At 44.5% G+C, this 19,462-nt stretch overlaps 1 protein-coding gene across 1 annotated transcript in view; it reads right to left on the reverse strand.

The window, feature by feature from the left end:
- SLC10A7 (solute carrier family 10 member 7) overlaps positions 1–19,462 on the reverse strand; it is a 252,938-nt gene that overhangs the window by 14,082 nt on the left and 219,394 nt on the right. The window contains exon 10 of the mRNA XM_074276184.1: positions 19,405–19,462. This exon is cut by the window's right edge and continues 16 nt beyond it. Coding sequence (XP_074132285.1) covers positions 19,405–19,462 — 58 coding nt within the window. The remainder of the gene's footprint in view (positions 1–19,404) is intronic.

Here is a 19,462-nt window from a genome sequence, read left to right on the forward strand (position 1 = left end):
TTGGATAATGGGCATTCTTTATAGACCCAGTTTTTCCTGTGAGATGAGGAAAATACGTTTGTTTTTTTTTAAATTGTTTAAGATCTTGTCTAAGAAGATCTACAATGAGATAACTCTTGATGCAATTATCACAATATCCTCTGCAAAAAAAGAAGCATCTCCGGCAATCTCATCATCCAAAAGGACTGCTTTGCAACTGTCAACCTGTCCAGGATTTCCTCTGTATTAATGGTGAGCATTTATCTCTTGGTTTAATTATTAATTAATTATTGCCATTTTAGATTCGGGCTCATATCTATTAAGTGACTTAAACCCCAACACTTTGCACAGCACTCGGTATATAGTAGGTACTGCATAAATGCTCATTTCCTTTCTTTCCCCATCTGAATTCCCTTCATCTTGACTTTGAGTCCAGTACTCTAGTCAAACCACGCATGCTTAAATTGAAAGGCTTTTCTAATTGGCTTCCCTTCCTCTAGTCTCTCGTTTAATCTATCCTACATAAGATGGCACAACTGGAATCAACACCATAAATTATACTTTAATCACGTCATTCCCCTGCTCAGGAACTCAAAATGGCTCCCTCTTGTCTGTCATATCAAATCAAGGCTCCTCCAGCCTGTTGTAATCTGGCTGTATCCTCTCTAACCTAATAACACCTTCCATGTGCAGACATACCACTTGACAGCTTACAAAGTGCTCTCTCGTCTATTATTTCAATTTCTCTCCAGATTCTACTCCAATAAGACTCTCTGGACCACTTAAGTCAAACAGGCTCCCCGCTGCCCCACCTTTGCTGGCATGTTTTGCATGCTGGAGCTCTACTTAGGATGCCTTCCTTCCTTCTTCCCTCTCCAAATATGACTCAGTCTTCAAATCTCCTTTCCATTGCTCTCATCACCTTGCCAGCCTTGAGAGCTCTCCCTGGCGTGACGATCCAAGGCACGCTTCTGAATCTAAACCATGCTGTGGTCCCACCTTTTCATTGTGATTAGGTCTTGTCCCCCCAGCCAGAAGGGTGAGCTCCTTAAGAGCAGCCCTACATATCCTACTTCTTTGCTAGCCCCTCTAGTGCTGGCTTAGCCCTCAGAGAAAGCAGGCAGACGATGCACAGATGTTGGGGCCTACAGGGGCCGGATAGCTAAGCTGCTGAAGGTTTCTGGCACCTGGGCCCCCACCCCCCTGCAGGACTGTCCGGTCCTGTGGAAGGTTATGAGGTTGCCAAAGGTCACAGAAAGGGAGAACAAACCCAGCAGAACCAAGCCTGGATTTTAGTCTTCGTTAAGATAACTTGGCTTACTGGACTGGGTTCCTAGGTTAAAATCCTGCTTCGGACATTTATTAGCTGAGTAGACTCATCTGTAGACTTCGGTGTCTCCCCAAGTCCTTCTTCTACAAACGTTTTCCTAAGAGCGGAAGGGGACAGATACTGGAGGTGATGCTTGTTACTCTAGGAGGGGGCAAACAGGATGCTGGAACCAGATTTTATATTCCAACGGCTGCACAAGCTAACATCAGTTATTCACACGAAAGGGAAAATAAAACATTTTGCTTGAATTCTCCAAAGTCCAATATTTAGTTTGCTTTTCAGGCTGACTGAATGCTGGGCTGATTGAGGTGACACGGAATCACCTGTTTCACGCCTGTTCTTTCAAAGCTGCATTTAGCTGAATTTGTGGGGTTTATTTTCCATTTGGAAAATAGTATGGCCTAACAGATAAAGCGATAGCTTTGGAATCAGGAAGACCTGAATTTCAATTTTAATTCTGACACAATGTAAGTCACTTAACCTGTCAATGCCTTTGAGTAGAAACCTTTTCTGGTCCTACTGCACTTGCCTGTGGATTGATCCATCTCAGGACTACAAAATATACCCCATAAGAAGTCCTGGGTCATCAGATGAAATAGGGCTTAGAAAGTCCAAGATTCCCTAAGAATAGCTCCCTTTTGTGCCTAAGCACTGAGAGAGCCAGAAACTACCTTCTTAGTGTGAATGCTGGCTTTGTCCGTTGCCACCGGGGACGTCTACTGTCGTCCTGATGGATAGCTATCTGGCCATTGGTCCCAGATGGCTCCGATGATCTTGCCCAGCCCTCCCTCCCTTAAATCCAATTCACTCGCATGTCAGGACCTCCCCGATGTCACGATCCTTCCCAGGAAGGAAGGACAAACAAATTGAGCCTTGATTTCCTTTCTTATAAAATAAGTGGGTTAGACTAGATCATGTGTAAAGGCCCTTCTAGATAAAAATGTGATTATAAGTAACTTCGTCCAGGAGCAACGTCCGGATCCATGCGCGGATACGAGAAGGTATCTCAGACCCCGTACAGCCAGGGTCTCCCTCGGTGTGCCGGCCATGGCCACTCAGGCAGAAGAGTGGAGAGGGCTTCCCAACGGCCGGGTAGAGTAGTCGGTACGGAGCAGCCGGGGGTGCTCGCCAGACCCGGCACAAGGCAGGATGCCCTTGCCCCAGTCTGACAGAAGAACAGAGTGGGCCTGGAACTGCAAGCCTCCGAAAGCTGCTGCATCCTGGGACTCGCCGATTCCCTTCCCACGGACATACCTGAGCCGGCGCCAGGGAAGCGGCCCCCAGAGCGACAGCGAACACATGGGAAGTTGTTCTTTAAGCCAGCGCCCATTTCCCCAGCTTCCATAGCAGGGCCGCAGTACTGGATGGTGAAACGCAACTGATGGCTTTATGGCTGGGGCCATCTCACCCACGAGGCAGAGACAGCTCAACCCACCTCAGTAACTTACTGACTGAAGGCATTTTAAAATTAAGTCACCTAATTAAAATAATTTATAAAAACAGGTTTTTAAAACTCCATAGCCAAGTTTTACCTAAATGAGTAACCGATAGGATTGAACCTTCTGCAAGAAGCCTTTCCTTAAACACTTTTCTTCTACAATGATTTCCAATTTATTCTCTATACATCTTGTATGTACATAGTCCCCCGTCCCCCCCACTGGGGGTAAGTGACTTGCCCAGGGTCACACAGCCAGGAAGTGCTAAGTGTCTGAGAGCAGATTTGAACTCGGGTTCCCCGGGCTTCAGGGCTGGTGCTCTATCCACTGCGCCCCCTAGCTGCCCCCTATGTACATAGTTTTTTACATGTTGTCTCTACCCAAGAATCTGAGCTCACGGATGGTACATAGTAAGCACTTAATAAGTGCTTATTAGCTTGGCTCTTTGAATAAATGAAAATGACTACACTAAAACAAGTAACAGTAACAAACAGTAACAGTAACTAAGTGGGGGGGGGTTCAGGGGACAAAGGGATCCGGAGGGGCCACAGAAGCAAAGAGGATATTTCTGCTAAAGTTTATATACATTTACAAAAAATGCAAATTCTTTGGAGCTTACGGTTCTGTCTAGCTCTCTATTTAAATGTTTTATTAATTACTAATTTAGAATGTAAAAATTATAAATTAAAAGCAAAACTTTAGTTATCTGCTAATGATTTCTCACTCTGCCTCAATAAACTCTTCATCCCATTCCTTCCAAATACAATTTGTATATAATTAGAATGATTTTAAAGCTTTTTTTGGGGGAAAGGGGAAACAGGTTGGCTGTGCAAAAAACAATGCTTTTTTTTTGGGGGGGGAGGTATCTTGAGAAACAGATTAGCTGTGCTATATGGAAATGCTTATATAAACCATCCTGAGAGACTTACACTTGCTTTAGATTTCCAAATCCTGGATTCAAAAATACCCTTTCTCCCAAAGGGACAATGTAGCCTGGAAGAGCTCTATAAAAAACCTTTCAAATAGAAGGCTACAAGCTAGATGTCACAGGTCATTAGTAATAGGAAGAAGAAACTGCCCCTTTAATAACCCAAGTCAGGCAAGAAAAGAGAGGAAACAGTAGTTCTCTTTTCAGATTTTTAGCAAACACAAATTACACAGACTTCCTTTGATGTGAACTCTAAATCCTCATTTGAAGTTTAAAGAAGGCTATTCTTCAGGATTTATTCACATATTAACAGTTTACAAAGCATTTTCACATCCATTAAACAGCTAATCCTTGCAACCAAGCCTGCAAGGTCAGTAATACAAATAATATCATCCACTATTTACAGAGCAATGTCGAAATGGCATTTGGTCAAAGTGCCTGGGAACCACAGAAAAGTTGATTAATAATACAGATGGCCTCTCTGCAGGGGTGGGAGAATTGAGGAAAAGGATTGTTCCATGAGGAAAGGCTGATGCTGGGATATCCTGCTTCTCCCTCCTCCTCCTCCTCCTCCTCGATCCCCCATCTCCAAAGGTTTGATCCTCCCTAACTTGGAGCTTTTTAGTGGCGTTCACTGGAGCTTGTTTGATTGCACTGCTGATTTACCGGGGAAATCGGAAAGATGATGGTTAATATCAAGTTACTTGCACTCTAATCCTATCCCACTATGCCCAAAGTACATCAAGCAAAACAAAAAAGGAAATCCTGAGCAGGTGATGCTACTGCTGTTCTGGAACAGGTATGTTCTGATTGGAACCGATGTTTAATGAATGACCTGTGAAGATTCGCCAGATGCTACAATGAAACATTTAACTCTGCCAATTGAAGGTTGCCGCCTCAGAAGGCTTGGGTACACCTTCACCTGTCTAACAGTGTTGTACCAGTAATTAGCTATCAGGGAATTCAAGAATGAATTAAGCTCTGAGAAAAATAAGACCATCCAAATGCTGTGGTGTAACTCCTGGAAAGGGTCAACATCTTGGAGGAAGCAGGGGGGCTTTCCTTTATTAAAATGACCTAAATTTCAATTCAACATTTACTAAGTGTTTATTAATATGCTGACTCCAGGGACACAGACAAACAAAACTCTTTCAACTTCAAGTCACTGATATTTTACTAGGAGTTGGGAAAGGTGGTACCATGGGCATGTATAAGTGAGTCCAAAATCTATAGTAGTGGTCCTCAAACTTTTTAAATAGGGGCCAGTTCACTGTCCCTCAGACTGTGGGAGGGCTGGACTATAGTAAAAACAAAAGCTCACACTGTCTCCACCTCTCAGCCTATTTGCCATAACCCAGAGGGCTATATAAATGTCCTCAGCAACAGCATCTGGCCCGCGGGCCATAGTTTGAGAACCCCTGATCTATACTAAGGAATTTCATGACAAATGCGGATAAAGGAGGAAGCTTTGGGTAGAAGGGGGCATCTGAACTGTGCTTTGAAAGAAGCCTGGGGTTCCAGGTGGAGCTGAGTGGTGAGGGCATTCTAGACTAGATAGGAGAGGCTGGTCCCTTTACTTCTTTGTGAACCCTCTCCTGCCCATCCCCAAATCCCACATGGTTGGATGAGCACAGATAGACAAGGATTGTGTTCTTTTAAAAGCTGCTATCTCCCAAAGGCCGAGGTAACTCTCACTTTTATTGGCTAGCCAGTCTCTCATCCGAAGGCTCTTTGCTTCCTGAGCTTCTCTCTTCCCAGGGTCCTGCCCCTGTCCCTCAGAGGCACACTGGCAGGCATGTCTCAGGGATGGTTGCTCAACAACAATCCTGGTTGGGCTAGGGCATTCAGGACCCTGGGGACCCACGGATCTTGGGTGCAGTGGGGTAGGGAGGGCACAGGCTTTGCCAGCTCCACCCAGGTCAGCTACAGGATGGAGAGAGATGAAGATGCTGAACCTCCCTCTGGCACTACCTGTGAATCCCAAGCCCCACTGCAGGAAGGGATCGCTTAGATTTATCTGAAAACTTCTCCAGAACCTTAAGAGAAGAGAGGATATTAAGAAAATATAACCAAAGGTACACTTAGTGCCTTTCAACTGTTAACTCCACAAATGACACAAATTGCTTGGCTATCAATGTGCCCCACCTGCCAGTAGTGCTACAGTTTCTTGTTTTGACTTTAATGAATTAACACCTGAACTTTCCTTAATTAGGTTTGATTGAAAGAGTATCTCATTAATATCGTATTGAAACATGGGTTCACAGGATTTTACTCCCAAAGCTTAATTTTGGCTAAAATCCTGACTATAGAAACTAACAAATGATAGAGTACTGCTACTATTAGTAGGATAATTACTACTACTACTACTCTACCACTACTACTACCACTACTACCACTACTACTACTACTACTACTACTACTACTACTACTACTACTACTACTACTACTACTACTACTACTACTACTACTACTGTAATATCTGGACTTACAGTTTCTGGCAGTGTGGTGGTCACACAGTGGTATCAGTTGTAGGATCTGAAGGTCTTCCTGACCCAATTCCTCTATTCAATTTACTTTTTACCTTTCAGGAGGTCTTAGGTAGCCTCCTAAATTTTAGTTAAATGGTAAAATTGAGGAAGTTATGCCTTATATATAAATCAGATAATTTTAGAGATGAACTGACATTTTCCAAGTCAAATGAGAAATCAGTATCTTTAAAAAGTCATTTTTTTCTTTATTCCCCCGGTGTTCACTTTGGCCATGTGGCCCAGAGAAATGAGACCTCTAAGAAAAGAGGAGGTGGTAGTTTCTGCCTGGGATTAACCATCAGTTATTAATAGCCTTTCTTTCACCATTTTCTTTCTTTCTCAAAAGGTTCTTGGGCTCATCTAATTCAAGGATATAATGAAGCACTGTGAAAATGATTTTAGAGCCCATAGGAATCAGAGGAGATAGGACCTCATTTTGAAGACTCCTGCCTCATTAACGGCTCATCCTCAACTGTCCACTTTGGGGATTTTTATTGCTTTCTAAATAATATTGTATTTACAAATATATCATACATCATAAAAACAATATGTAATTAACTATTTCCAAACAAACAAAAACAAGCTAGATCAACCAACTACATTTATGCAGATTTGGCTTCATTTCATCTACTTTTAGCACTATTTATTCCATGAAGTCTCTAATTCCTGTCTGGACTTAGAATTTCATCTTCTTTCTGAGAAACAAAAAAAAAAAGTAAATGTCATTTCTGGTTTACTCAGGTAGGCCTATGGGCTGGTCTTCAGTGACTACATCAGAATTTCGAGGACATGGTATGATTACGGGCAAGTTATTAAATTTCTTCGGTTTAGTTTCCTTATCTGTGGAACTAGCTGGTCTCTGATAGTCCTTCCAGCTTTGTGTCTGAGACTATGATTCTGCTGAGGAACACTACCGGAATTGAGAAAAGGTGCCTTAGAATCAGACCCATATAAACGGGAGCCACAGAACATAAAGATCCCAGTGGGCCACCCCTATTAACTTAGAAAACCTCATATTGTGCATTATGTTTTAGTGTTATTTTTATTATTTTATTAAAGACTTTCCAATTCCCTTTAAATCTGGTTCCAGACCATATTTGGGAGTATCGTAGGCTACATACATTTGATATCTCTCACCTTACATATCCTTTTCCAATGGATTCTTTAGATTCTCAGAAATCATTATTTTCTTACTTACTGTCAGTAGACAAAGAAGAAAATAGATTCCATTCATTTGATTACCATGGCAGGATTGAAGTAATAGCAACTGAGCATATTTTACTTAAGGAATTGGGAAGTAGTGATTAAATTTTATAATTTAAAAAGTTTAGTTAAGAAAAGAGATTGAGAACTATCTTAAGCAGAGCTGCTTCCTAGGGCCTGTTATTTTGCTTAGATATAGTCTTGACAAACGTTCTAGCTATTTAGCAACTATATTCTATTGCAGAGGTCCTCTGAGGACGTTTATGTGGCCCGCCTATGGCAAAATCAGACCCGAAGTGATGTTCGACCTAAACTCAAGTTAGCAACGCACACTTCCGGCACTAGGCTGAGGCGGCGGAGACAGAGTGTGAGGCGCTCAACAGTCTGAGGGACAGTGAACTGGCCCCCTATTTAAAAAGTTTCAGGACCACTGTTCTATTGAATCAGGCAAGCCATGACCCAGACTTCCTGGGCTTCTCGGTGTCATCTCTTAGGCAAGTTTTGAGTTGAAGTTAATTGCTATGCATAATAAACACAGGACTTGAAGGGTCTTTGGAGACCCAGAATCTCTTGGGGAGAAAATTATGAGCTATACCTAGAAGAAGCAAGCTAAGAAGGCAGAGTGGCTGCTGAAGAACAATCCTGATGACTCTGTCACAGAAAGATGTCTGACTGACAGCAGGAAGTTTTCATAAAATGCACTTTGTGGGCAGAGGTCTATGGTGTTGCCAGCTGGCAGTCAAAGGCCTGAGTGACACTGGTTCAGTGCTGGTGTGTCTCATTTAAGAAACGGAAATTTATAACCCTAACATGACCAACTTTTATGAGCTGTTGGCCGTTTCTGTTAACCTGTGGCTCCAGAAAACAGAGGGCAGTGGACAGGGGGTTGGAGACAGTACTACAAAGTGTAGCATTGGCATCCTGGTTCTGATCCTTTTAAGCTGGGTGGGTTTTTTCTCCCCCTTAGCATTAAAATCCATGAGCAAATGACATCATCTCTCAGAGGCTTCCTTCATGAAATGGGGAAGCTAATCCTTATAGCACAGACTCAGAGAATTATTGTGAGGAATAAATGAGGAATGGATTCAAAAGATTTCGTAAACTATGGTGTTCAACAGCATTTTCTGGTCAGCAATGTCTTCTTTATTACATCCTTCGGAAGAAGGTAATGAAAATAGTTTCATCTCCATTTTTCTCAAGTGAGAAGAACTGCTCATAGTCATACTGGTACATCTCTTGTTCCCAAGTTCAGTGCTCAAGCCCCAATATACAAATGTAAGTTGATAAGTCTATTTTGAGCTGCAAAAGGCAGGGTAGCTATTCCATCTATTCATTAAAAACATTTTTATTAAGCAGTTGCTACATATAACACTTGTGGAGCAGGTCTTGTGAGAGAGGGGGGAAAAAAAGATTAACAAGGCATACTTGTTCCTGGAAGAGATTTATAATCTAGTAAGGGCTTTGGTTCAGATGTACAAGCAGATGAGCAGAATATAACAGAGGAATGCAGACCTTTTTGAATCTCTCCTGACACTGTCCATTGCACATAGTAGGCATTTAATTATCATGGAGTGAATGTAACGATTTTTAGTGGGGCACAGCGGAAAGACAGCTCCAGTTAGGACTGAGGTCAGAATCCAGCTTTATCATGTCTGACTGGGAAAGTCATTTAACTTCTCTCTGGGACTCAGAGGAAGTTGGTCTAGGTAAAGTCTGGGCACCTGCTAGGTCCAAGTTTCTGATTCTGTGGTCCTTCTTTGTTTTATCCTTATAGCTCTGAGATGGGCATCTTCTGAATTTAGGGACTATTTAAGGAAATGAAATCTGAACAACTAAGTATTCAGAAGGGGAAAGAGCTGCACTGGGAGGTAGAGGGTTTCCTTCACTGGTGATCTTCAAAATAATGGCCCATTTGGTGGGTATGTTAAATAACAACAATAATAATAATAACTGTTGTGTTCAGTCATGTCCGATTCTTTGTGACCTTATTTATTTATTTGGCAAAGGTGCTGGACTGATTGGCCCTTCTCTGGCCCAGAGTTACACAACTATTACACATCTGAGGGAACTGAATTTGAACTCGGATCTTCTTCACTCCTAGTCCTGGCCATAAGGGGTATTCTTTGGACTGAGCAGTTATTAAAGTCTCTTCTAAATTTAAAATGCAATTTTGTGAGTCTGGAAAAAATAGGGCTGGTGATTTTTGTTATTTGCATACAAGGATGGACTAGATTTCCAAGTCACTTCAATGTCAAATAAACCATGAAGGATGGCCTTCTTTTCCCTGGAAGGCCATGCTCCCAAGTCCAGCTTTAGGGGGGCCAACACAAGATTCCTCAGCACTCCCTCTGCCTGCACCTCCATCGTCTCCTTATTCTTTTCCTCCTCCTCTTATTTCTCCTTCTCCTCCTCCCCACAAGTCTCAACACAAGAGCTCCAACCCTCTAAGTTTCAAGAGAGGCGGCGATCCAAAGCCTCTGCCATCCTGGGACTGGCAGTCTCTTGAGCCGTGTCCAACATCCCCTCTCCCCCGGGGTAGCTTGTCAGCAGCCTGCTGAGTGCCGTGGAGTTCCAAGAAGTAGACAGCCTCCCCTCTTTCCTTCCTGGCTTGGGGCTGTTTTGATGGCACTGTAGGAAGGGACAGGGGAGGGGCTGAGTGTCACCCTTACTTTGCAGCCAAGGGTATGCATGCTCTTTATTCTAAAGAGGCAGGGAAGCTGGCTGTCATACAAAATCCCTGCAATGTGGTTCTTAGTGTCTGATCCAATTAAGAGAACTTCTGGGAAGAGATGCGAGCAAATAAATAATTGGAGAGATGCAACTCTGAAATGACAATGGTTATTCATCGATCTCTGTTTGCAAGTCGAGATTGAGAGATGTAAACTTCAAGTGGAGGAGATCTCCTGGGTGAAATCTTTCAGTTCAAACAGAGTAAACAACTGTTGTTCTCTGATGCGCACTTTAGTACTGCTGGAGGCAAACTTTCTAAATATTAATAAAAAAAACTCCACGGCTGGCGGAGAGTGCGGAAAGAGAGGAAGGGCTGGGAAGCGGGCCTGGGCTGGCTACTGGGACACAAGGAAGCCAAATTCAGAAGCCCGTGTTTGGGGACAGAAGATGCCTGACATGTGGAGAGCCTCCTGCGACAGAGCACAGTGATCGAACATTTACAGTGAGGCAGTGGGGCGGACAGACAGCCACATTTGGAGTGAAGAGGACCTGGATTCCAATCCAACCTCAGACCATTATACCTGGAGCTGTGCGAGCAGAGGAAAGTCACCCTCTCTGAAGCCCAATTTCCTCCTCTCTAAAATGGGGACAAAAATAGCTGCTTCTTCAAGAACTGGTGGGAGGATCAAATGAAAAACATCCAATAGACCTTCAAGGGCTATATAAATGTCATCTGCTCTTGTTATTGGCAGTGAGGAGGTGTCACAGTGCACAGTGCACTGAGTCTGGAGTTAGGGAAACTGGTCTTACTGAGTTCAAAGCCTGCCTCAGACACTGAACTGGCTGTGTGATCCTGGACAAGTCCCTTAATCCCATCTGCCTCAGTTTCCTCATCTGCAAAGTAAGCTGGATTAGGAAAAGGTCAACTACTCAGTATTTCTGCCAAAAAAAAAAAAAAAATCCCGAATGGGGTCACAAAGAGTCAAATGTGAACTGAAGCACAAAACATTATTATGGGTCTCAAAAACTTCCTTTCCCTCTACCCAATTCTATGGGAAGGGCAGGGCCCGCCTTCCCTGCATGGAAGCTGCTACATTCTGCTGCCTGGAAATTCACTAGAGATGCCTTCTCTGTGCCAACGTGAAACTGCCTCAGAGCTATTGTGTTTGAGTTTAAATAATTACACTTGGTGGGTACAATTCGGAGATCTCAATAAACTGAAGAAATCACTCAGGATTGTACCCGATAAGTTGGGATAATAGCAGGTTGTGCTGAGGAAAACTCCGGGTTTTCAAAATGAGAAGCTGGTCTCCAAGTCTGACATGGCCACTGATTCTTAGGATTCCTTCTGTAAACTGCCGGAGTCGGTGAGTGCCTCTGATCCTTGCAGGCCCTTACACTGTCCTCTTATGAAAGGGTCTCGGGGTCGGAGGGATTGCTCGGGACACAGGGGGAGCCTCGGGCTGCAGGCCCGTTTGTGCAGTAGCTTGCAGAAGGGACCCTTTTTCAATCATGTTTTGGATGAGAGGCTGCCGGGATCTTTCTGAATGCTAAAATCCTGTGATTCTCTTCCTAAATGGTCAGAATCTTAGAGAATCAAAGAAATCTAGAGGAGCTTCTCAATCACTGTGAACTAACTTATAGAGGGGGAAACGGAGGTCCCACTAGTTAGTTAATATGAGGACCCAGGTTTCCTGACTCCCTCTCTCAAGGGAAGAAGTCAACCAATCTGTGAGGGGTTGATTATAAATCATCAGACTTTTCAGCCAGGCCCAGATTCCTGTCCTACCTTCACTTATGGAACAAAAGGAAAAGTCAGTGTGAATGTGATAAATCTGGGGAAATATTCCACCAGATATGAGAGTGTGTATAGAAATTCCCAGAGGAAGGCCAGGAAAAGCCTGGCCTACCAGTTTTACTTCTTGGGATTGAATGAAGAAGATGGAGATGGGGGGTGGGAGTGGAAGGTAGGCGGGCAGGCATTATCTACCATGATGAGAAGGCAGGGGGTAAGCAGGGTAGAGTGTGCTGGTTCAGGAAACCTGGGTTCAAATCCTGCTGCAGATACCATGAAACCACAGGAGATGATATTTGCCCTAACCACTTCACAGATTTCTTTTGAGACATTTGTAAACCTTAAGACACTCTATAGACAGGAATTGTTCCTTTTGTGCTTGGGGCTAGATTGGGGGCTTCCCTGGCATTCTTCCTTTGGAAGAAACCTTCCAGCAAGGTGTTTTTACCCCTTAAATTCACCCAAGCTGCCCAACAGACACCTGATTTTTGGAACATTTACCAAGAACTCTATATGTCCCAGCAGTAAATTTCAGGCAACCCAGCTTTTGATAACTAACGGAGAATCAAAGCTCAAAACAGCTTGGAATCCTTGGTTGAGCAGATATAGATCACTCGATGGACAGACTGACATTTCTCTTTTCTCTACTACAGAGCCCGGAATGACTCCTACATCATCACTTTTTCTCCAGCCTGATGGTAAACTCTCGCAGACATATAACTGCAGCAGCATTTTTAAGGGTGCTGTCACACTGAAGGGGCTCTCAAACCATTCTCCTTATCACCACGTAAATCTAAGAAAGCCTTTTTGAAGGACACAGCATTATAGATGGCCGCGCCCCAAAGACAGATGTCTCTCTTCTACCTTTTACGGAGCATTTCCTCTACTGCTTTAATAGCTGACTGTGCAAACAGGGCACTCAGGAATGGAGGGCAGGAGGCCCAAACGCTGGACAGCTTCTGGACAACAGAAGGCAGCTCAATGAGACCCGGTTTGAAATATGTTTCTCTAATATATGGAAATCATTTTTTAGCCTGTGGCTTGGATGGAAAAAAAAAAAAGACTTTGTATAAGGCCTGACTCTTTGTATAGATGGGATAAAAAGGAAGAGAAGGACAGAGAAAGGAAGCCTCCAATAAACAAACTCGGGGTTTCTGACAGGCAGTGATTGCACTCCACCAACAGATCTATGTCTGCTTTGTGTTTTTTTAAATTAGATTCTATTAGATCCCTGGCAGGGAACTTTGAGGTCACTGAATCCAACCTACTATATTTTACAGACAGGGAAACTGAGCCTTGGAGCAGGGCCTGGCACAGAGGCACACAATGGGCACGCGCCCGATCCGCCCTGCACACGCTTCCATACTGTGCCATGGCACTTTGTCCTCAAACATTATCCAAGCAGCAGACTAAACGGGACCCTGCTCCTAGGTGGCTCTCTCTGCCCGGGGCAGAGGTTTCACGTCCATAAGCTACGGAACCACCTTCGGACCTCAGCAGAGCCTGTGGAACCAGCCAATGGGCCGGCGGCCATCAGGTGACGCTTCCTCCAGGCTTCCTCTTTCCCCGGAATGAGCTCCGGGGGAGCAGCGCCACGTCAGGGTTTCCAGATGGATTCCAAAGAGCCATAGCTCAATGTCATTTTCAATAGGAAGCCTCATAATTAAAGGTCAAATAGTCACTTCATCTGCAATCCATCAATACACAAAGTCCTAATACCAGGAAGTAATCAATCAATGGCAAACACACTAATAAAAGCAATGAATCAAGGAGGGCCTGCATGGGTGTGGACGTGTTACATGCAAGCAGGGCACACACACGTGGGGGAGACCGAGACGGTTAGAATCGCGGCTGGCAGAATACACTGGGTAACAAAGCTGGGGGGAGTTCTCAGGTAAGAATTTACTTTTTTAGGTTATCAGCTAAATTAACCAACTGGATGGGGCCGGCAGAGCTCCAAAGAGTTATTCTAGAGAACAAATCCCCTGTCAACTGCTTCATATCCATTCCGAGCTCCAGCCAAACCGGCCTCCTAGGTAACATTCCTTTCCTTTGCTTTCACCATCATCTCTACCCCCAGAATGACCTCTCCTGTTCCACCCCAAAGGCTGCCCAGACAAAGCAAAGCTCAAGTGCCGTTTCAGCTCTTCCTCTGCTGATATCTGCAGTGGTTAATGCTGTCCTGCCCACCTGCCACCATTCTACATTCCCTTACCTCCATATAAGCTGTTTCACTCAGAAGGTAACAGAATTGTTTCAATTGTGATTTTTTATCCCCAGCACTAAACACAGTGCCAGGCACGTAGCAGGGGATTGTGAACTGAAATGAAATAAACCTGGTTCACGTTATCACAAGCTACCATTCACTCACGGAAGGGCTTCCACAGACACTGGGGGAAATCCCAACTCGGAGGTGAGAAGGATGAAAACTTCGGAAGCTAGGATTGTGATCCCTCTGGGTATTTTCTTCTACTGATTTTAGACTGAAAAGAAAAATTGTTAACTGCATCTTCCTTTAAAAAAAATTTGCCACAAGGTAGCCAGATGACACAAGTGATAAGAGTGATAGATCTGTGGGTAGTAAGACTTGAATTCAAATCCTGCCTTAGATACCTATTAGACTGAACAAGTCATTTAATCTGCCTACCTCAGTTTCCTCATTTGTAAAATCTTGTGTAGATAAAATGAAATTACATATGTAAAGTGCTTCCCAAACCTTAAAGCACTATATATACATACACACATACACACAGAGAATACAAGATGCTAATTATTATTACTATTGTTATTCTCTAGTATCAGTTTCCTCATTTGTAAAATCTTGTGTAGATAAAAATAAGATTATATATGTAAGGTGCTTCACAAGCCTTAAAAATACTGTGTACACATACACACACACACAAACACAATATGCAAATTATTATTATTACTATTGCTATTCTCTGGTAATAGTTTCCTCATCTGTAAAATCTTGTGCAGATAAAAATGAGATTACATATGTAATGTGCTTCCCAAACCTTAAAATACTACACACACACACACACATACACACACACACACACACACACACACACACACACACACACACACACACCACAATATGCTAATTATATTATCATTATTGTTATTCTCTGGTAAAGTCGGAGAGATAACAGTCCATACGATGCTGGATATGGCCAGAAATATCTGGGTTTAAAGGCTGTCTCTGTGTTAAGTTAGTCAGGACTTGAATCTCAACCTCTCCCTGAGGGGAAGGAGATCGATCCCACAATGGCAAAAGCCGAACAACATGAGAGCTTGAAGAAATGTTAGCGATCTGGAACCTAACTAACCCTCTCATCTGAACAGAGGAAAAAACTGAGGCCTCCCAGGGGAGAAAACCCCAACAAACACATCGCGATGAGATGGGGAGAGAACTCGAGTTAGAGTTCCCCCCAGCCCGGCGCCAGCATGTTGAGTGGGATCTCTTGGGGGTGGGGCTGCCCGGGACAGGCAGGCAGGGATGAGTGGATGGTCTGATCCCTGGAGGGAAAGTCCATCCTGGGGAAATCCCGGATTCTCTGGAGTTCCGGACTATGAAGGGCAGAACTCTCTGCTAGACACTGGGAGATTTACAAAGTTTGGATAAAAAATAGTTTCTTCCCTCCTAGAACTTATGATTTAGTGGGACCCTAAATGGAGACAGCCCAAGACCCCGAGCCTAAGACCTCTGGGAATACCAGTGTTCCAAAGGCTTCCAGCCATGAAGAGAGGATTCACTTTCCTTGCTAAAACGTCAGGCAGCTGGGTCCAGGAAGCCTGGAAGCAGCCGGCCCCTCGAAATCGCCGGCCCCAATTCCAGCCCAGCCCCTATAACTACCATCCTGGGAGGCAAACCCCAGGGAGTTGGGATCTGGAAGATGCTTCTGTAGATGCTAAAGCCCCTGCCTCCTCACAGCCACAGCTTCTGCAGGACCCGGAAAACAAAGTCCTTGCCCCAAAGTTCTTGGCGCTGTCAAACGGTCTGACATTAAAAATTACAGGCAGAAATAGCTTTAAGGAATAAGAGGCATTATCTGGTTTGCAGCTGTACCCCAAGGACTATGAGACTTTTCCACCTGACTAGCTGCTGAAACCTCCTAAACAGTCTTTCCTCCATTAGGATGGAGGCTCCCTAAGATCAGGGACAGCCTTATTTTTCCATGTGCATCTCTAGCATTTAACACAAGTAGTGTTTGGCACATAGTACTTAATAAATGTTCCTCCCTTCCTTTTCTTCCTTCTTTTATTCTTTCCTTCATTCTCCCGCCCTTCTTTCCTCCTATTCTCCATCCTCTCCTTCCAATTTCCCTTCCATCTTTCCTTCCTTCCTTTTCTCCCCTCCTTCTCAGGACATGAAGCTTAATAATGACAAAGATCTAACCAGAACCCAAATTTCCTGACCCTGCACTGTGTTCCTCCCTCTATGCAGGTTGTTTTTCCTTTGCTGCTACTTTAAAATAAGTACAAAATCGTATGGCTCTTCTTAGCCCAAGGTGAAGGCAGCCCTGGTGAAAGGACACCCAACATGGCCCTTTCATGAAAGGGACAAACAGGCCAGGGGAGATGCAGGGTTGTGTGCGACTTTTGGGGGCTGGCGAGCCATCTTGTCCTCGATGCTAGTTTCCACAGCACTGTCCTAACTTTGTTCCCATTAAATGAAATGCTCTGATCCCTGATGTTTGGGAGAAGTCAAGGAGGGTAAACAAGACTAAGCTTAATTGAGGCTGGCTGCCCTTGTTTTCTGGAGTTTGGGTCCTCCACCCTTATTGCACTGTCCTGTAATTTCCATGCAGACAAGGTCTCTAACACAGTAATTACTAGTCTACGAGGCACTGTGATTAGCACGGCATCCTCCTTACCAATAATTTCTGCCCCAGATAGTAGGGACTGAACCTTGTGTGAGCTGACATTTCAAAGCACAAAGCTTTGGTGAGGTTCAGTCCAGGACCAAACTCTTACTTTTCCAGGTGGAAATAAGCAGACAGAGCTCTTGTTTTTCTATCTGCCCAAGGGGGAAGGATGCGGGTTGCCGTGGTGACTATATGGAAGGGTGGTGAATGCCTGGAGGGAGAGTTGCTGTGGACAGCAGCTATCATGGCACTTACAGGCCTGAAAGCTGGTAAATCCAGCTACCCTAAGGGCAAGTGACTCAGGTTGTATTCCAAAAATCTGGGGGAGTTTTACTACAAGGCTTCTTACATACTGCACTAGTGGTCTGATGCTGAACAAGCAATGATGGGTATTTCCAATACAAATTCAAACCTGGTTAAGCCCAGCTCTTTCTAGCAACAAAGTCAAAACCAAACCAAGCCAACCAAGCAAACAGACAAAAAACCACTTTCACGTGGCTTCCAAAAATCATTTTTCAGGAGGCAGATGAGGCAGAAGCTGAGGCGCATGGTCTTGGGAGGGGGAGGTGGTGAGAAAAACTAACCTGATATGAAGTTTGGGTCACTGGGCATTCAGAGAACAGTCACGATTCCACGGCCGAGGGCCATTCAAAATGGAGGGCTTTTGTTTTTTAAAGAAAGTTTTATTGATGCCTTTTGGCGTTAGTCATTTTGGTGACATTTCTGACTCCCACCCACAGGAAACTGCACTGGGTGCCCCAGAGGAGACCTACCTCCCTAAGGTCAGTAGCTAAAGAATTAGAAACGGCCAGATCCGTCAGGTACAAACATGGAGGGGAAAGGAAAGGGATCCAGTAGTACTTGGTGATTATGAAGAAAGGAACTGGGGTATCTGAAAAGGAACTATAAGGATGCAGTTCTTATCTCCAAGGCTTCCTGGTTAGAGGCGCCCTCAGGATCAAACAGGCCAGGACAAAGCATCAGACACAAAGCTCTAGAGCTGGAAAGTGCCTCAGAGAACATCTAGCCCACCCTTTCCTTTTACAGAAGGGGAAACTGAGGCTCAGGGAAGTCGGTGGCAAGTAGCAGAGGCAGAATTTGAACTCGGGTTCCTCCTATTCATTAAAACTTCTAGAGGAAGACTCAGATAGCATCCTCTTCTAAAAGGAGTTTCATTTAGAAGTCTCTGTGCAGCTGATGAAGCATTTTGCATTTGATACCAAATAACCAAGCACTGCTCTCTGAACCTGCTCAATTGCTAACCTGTGCCTCAGGAGAGAGAGAGTCCATGCAGGCTGGGGTCCCACTGCTGGTGTCAAAGGTGACACTAGGCCCCAGGCCTTCCTGTCTCCTTGTTGTTTGTCCTTCATTCTGGAAGAGGGCCATGACTTCAGGGAGGGGATGCATGACATGCAAGGGACTTGGATTTGAGGAAGCGCTAGGCAAGGTTACCTGCCTCTGTTTCCTCTCCAGAGCCATCTTTTATCAGAGAGGAAACATGTTTCCTTTCCTTAGAACCAAAGTGAATTATATGTTTCTCCTGGACACCGAGGAGGGAACTCAGCAGGATGGTTAGAGCCATAGCTCTGTGGCCAAGCGCCTGTCTGCTGCTGCACCAACATGTCTCCAGGACATGAGGCCATAAAGTCAAGAACCCTGGCAATTAGCGTTTGCCCTTTGGCACCGGCCCAATCTACTCTGTCTCACTCCATCTGGGGACAAGTACTGGGGACGAAGGCTGCTGTGTAATGCAGGAAGAGGAGGCCTTGGAAGAAGGGTAAGAAAGAGGGCTCTTTCTGAGAGCTAAAAGGAAACCGAGTTATAAAGGAATGGAGAGCAGAGAGAGATCTCCTAGAGTTGTGAATGAGGCTGAACAGCTACGGCCCTCGATGTAGCCAGGAAAGTGAAGGCCCCTCTGCCTTGGAACGTCAATGGCAGGGCAATCCTGCTCACCCTCTGGTGACGTTCCAACTCCCTCTCACGTGTGGTCCTAGGGTCCAAGGTCCTGGAGGGCAGCAACCTTTTGTCTTCTGGCCTGCTGTGGAACTGCCAGCATTTAGAACAGAGCCTGATCTACTCCTCAGAGCACCTACGTCTCCCCATTCCACATGAAGGTGTTTTATAAATGCTTGATCCACCTGAGCACTTACACACACACACACACACACACACACACACACACACACACACACGACACTGTGCTAAGTACTAGAGATTCTGTAACAAAAAAGAGGCAAAGGACAGTCCTTCCTTAAGGTGCTTACAATCTTCAGGAGCAACTCACTTGAATTCACTGGGCTGGAAGAGGCCGATGGAAAAACATCTGGCTCACTGGCATGCTTTAAGAGTGCCACTTTTTTATTTTGAGGGTAGACATGATTTTACTTTTATCTCTGTAGAACCAGCATCAAACACAGTATCTGTTTTGATATAGTTCATGCCCTGCACTGGATGTTCAAGGAGGACTAGGACCTCTGGTGAGAGGGCTGCTCATCCAGCCACACACCAGGAGGCTGTCTTCATGCCATTGTTCTTTAAATGGGACAGTGGACAATCCCAAGTTCCTTCCACGTGGTTTTCTCTGACCCTCTGAATTCTAAATGAACGAGGCTAGTAGATAAGGCTTATGTTAAATACTGCTCCTTAGGACTCAAATTTACTTACCCAACGTGAGGGATTTGTGTGTGGAGCAGAAAATGATAGCAACAGTGTCTGCTGGTGT

Source organism: Sminthopsis crassicaudata, chromosome 6 (assembly GCF_048593235.1).
Source record: "Sminthopsis crassicaudata isolate SCR6 chromosome 6, ASM4859323v1, whole genome shotgun sequence".
NCBI lineage: Eukaryota > Metazoa > Chordata > Mammalia > Dasyuromorphia > Dasyuridae > Sminthopsis > Sminthopsis crassicaudata.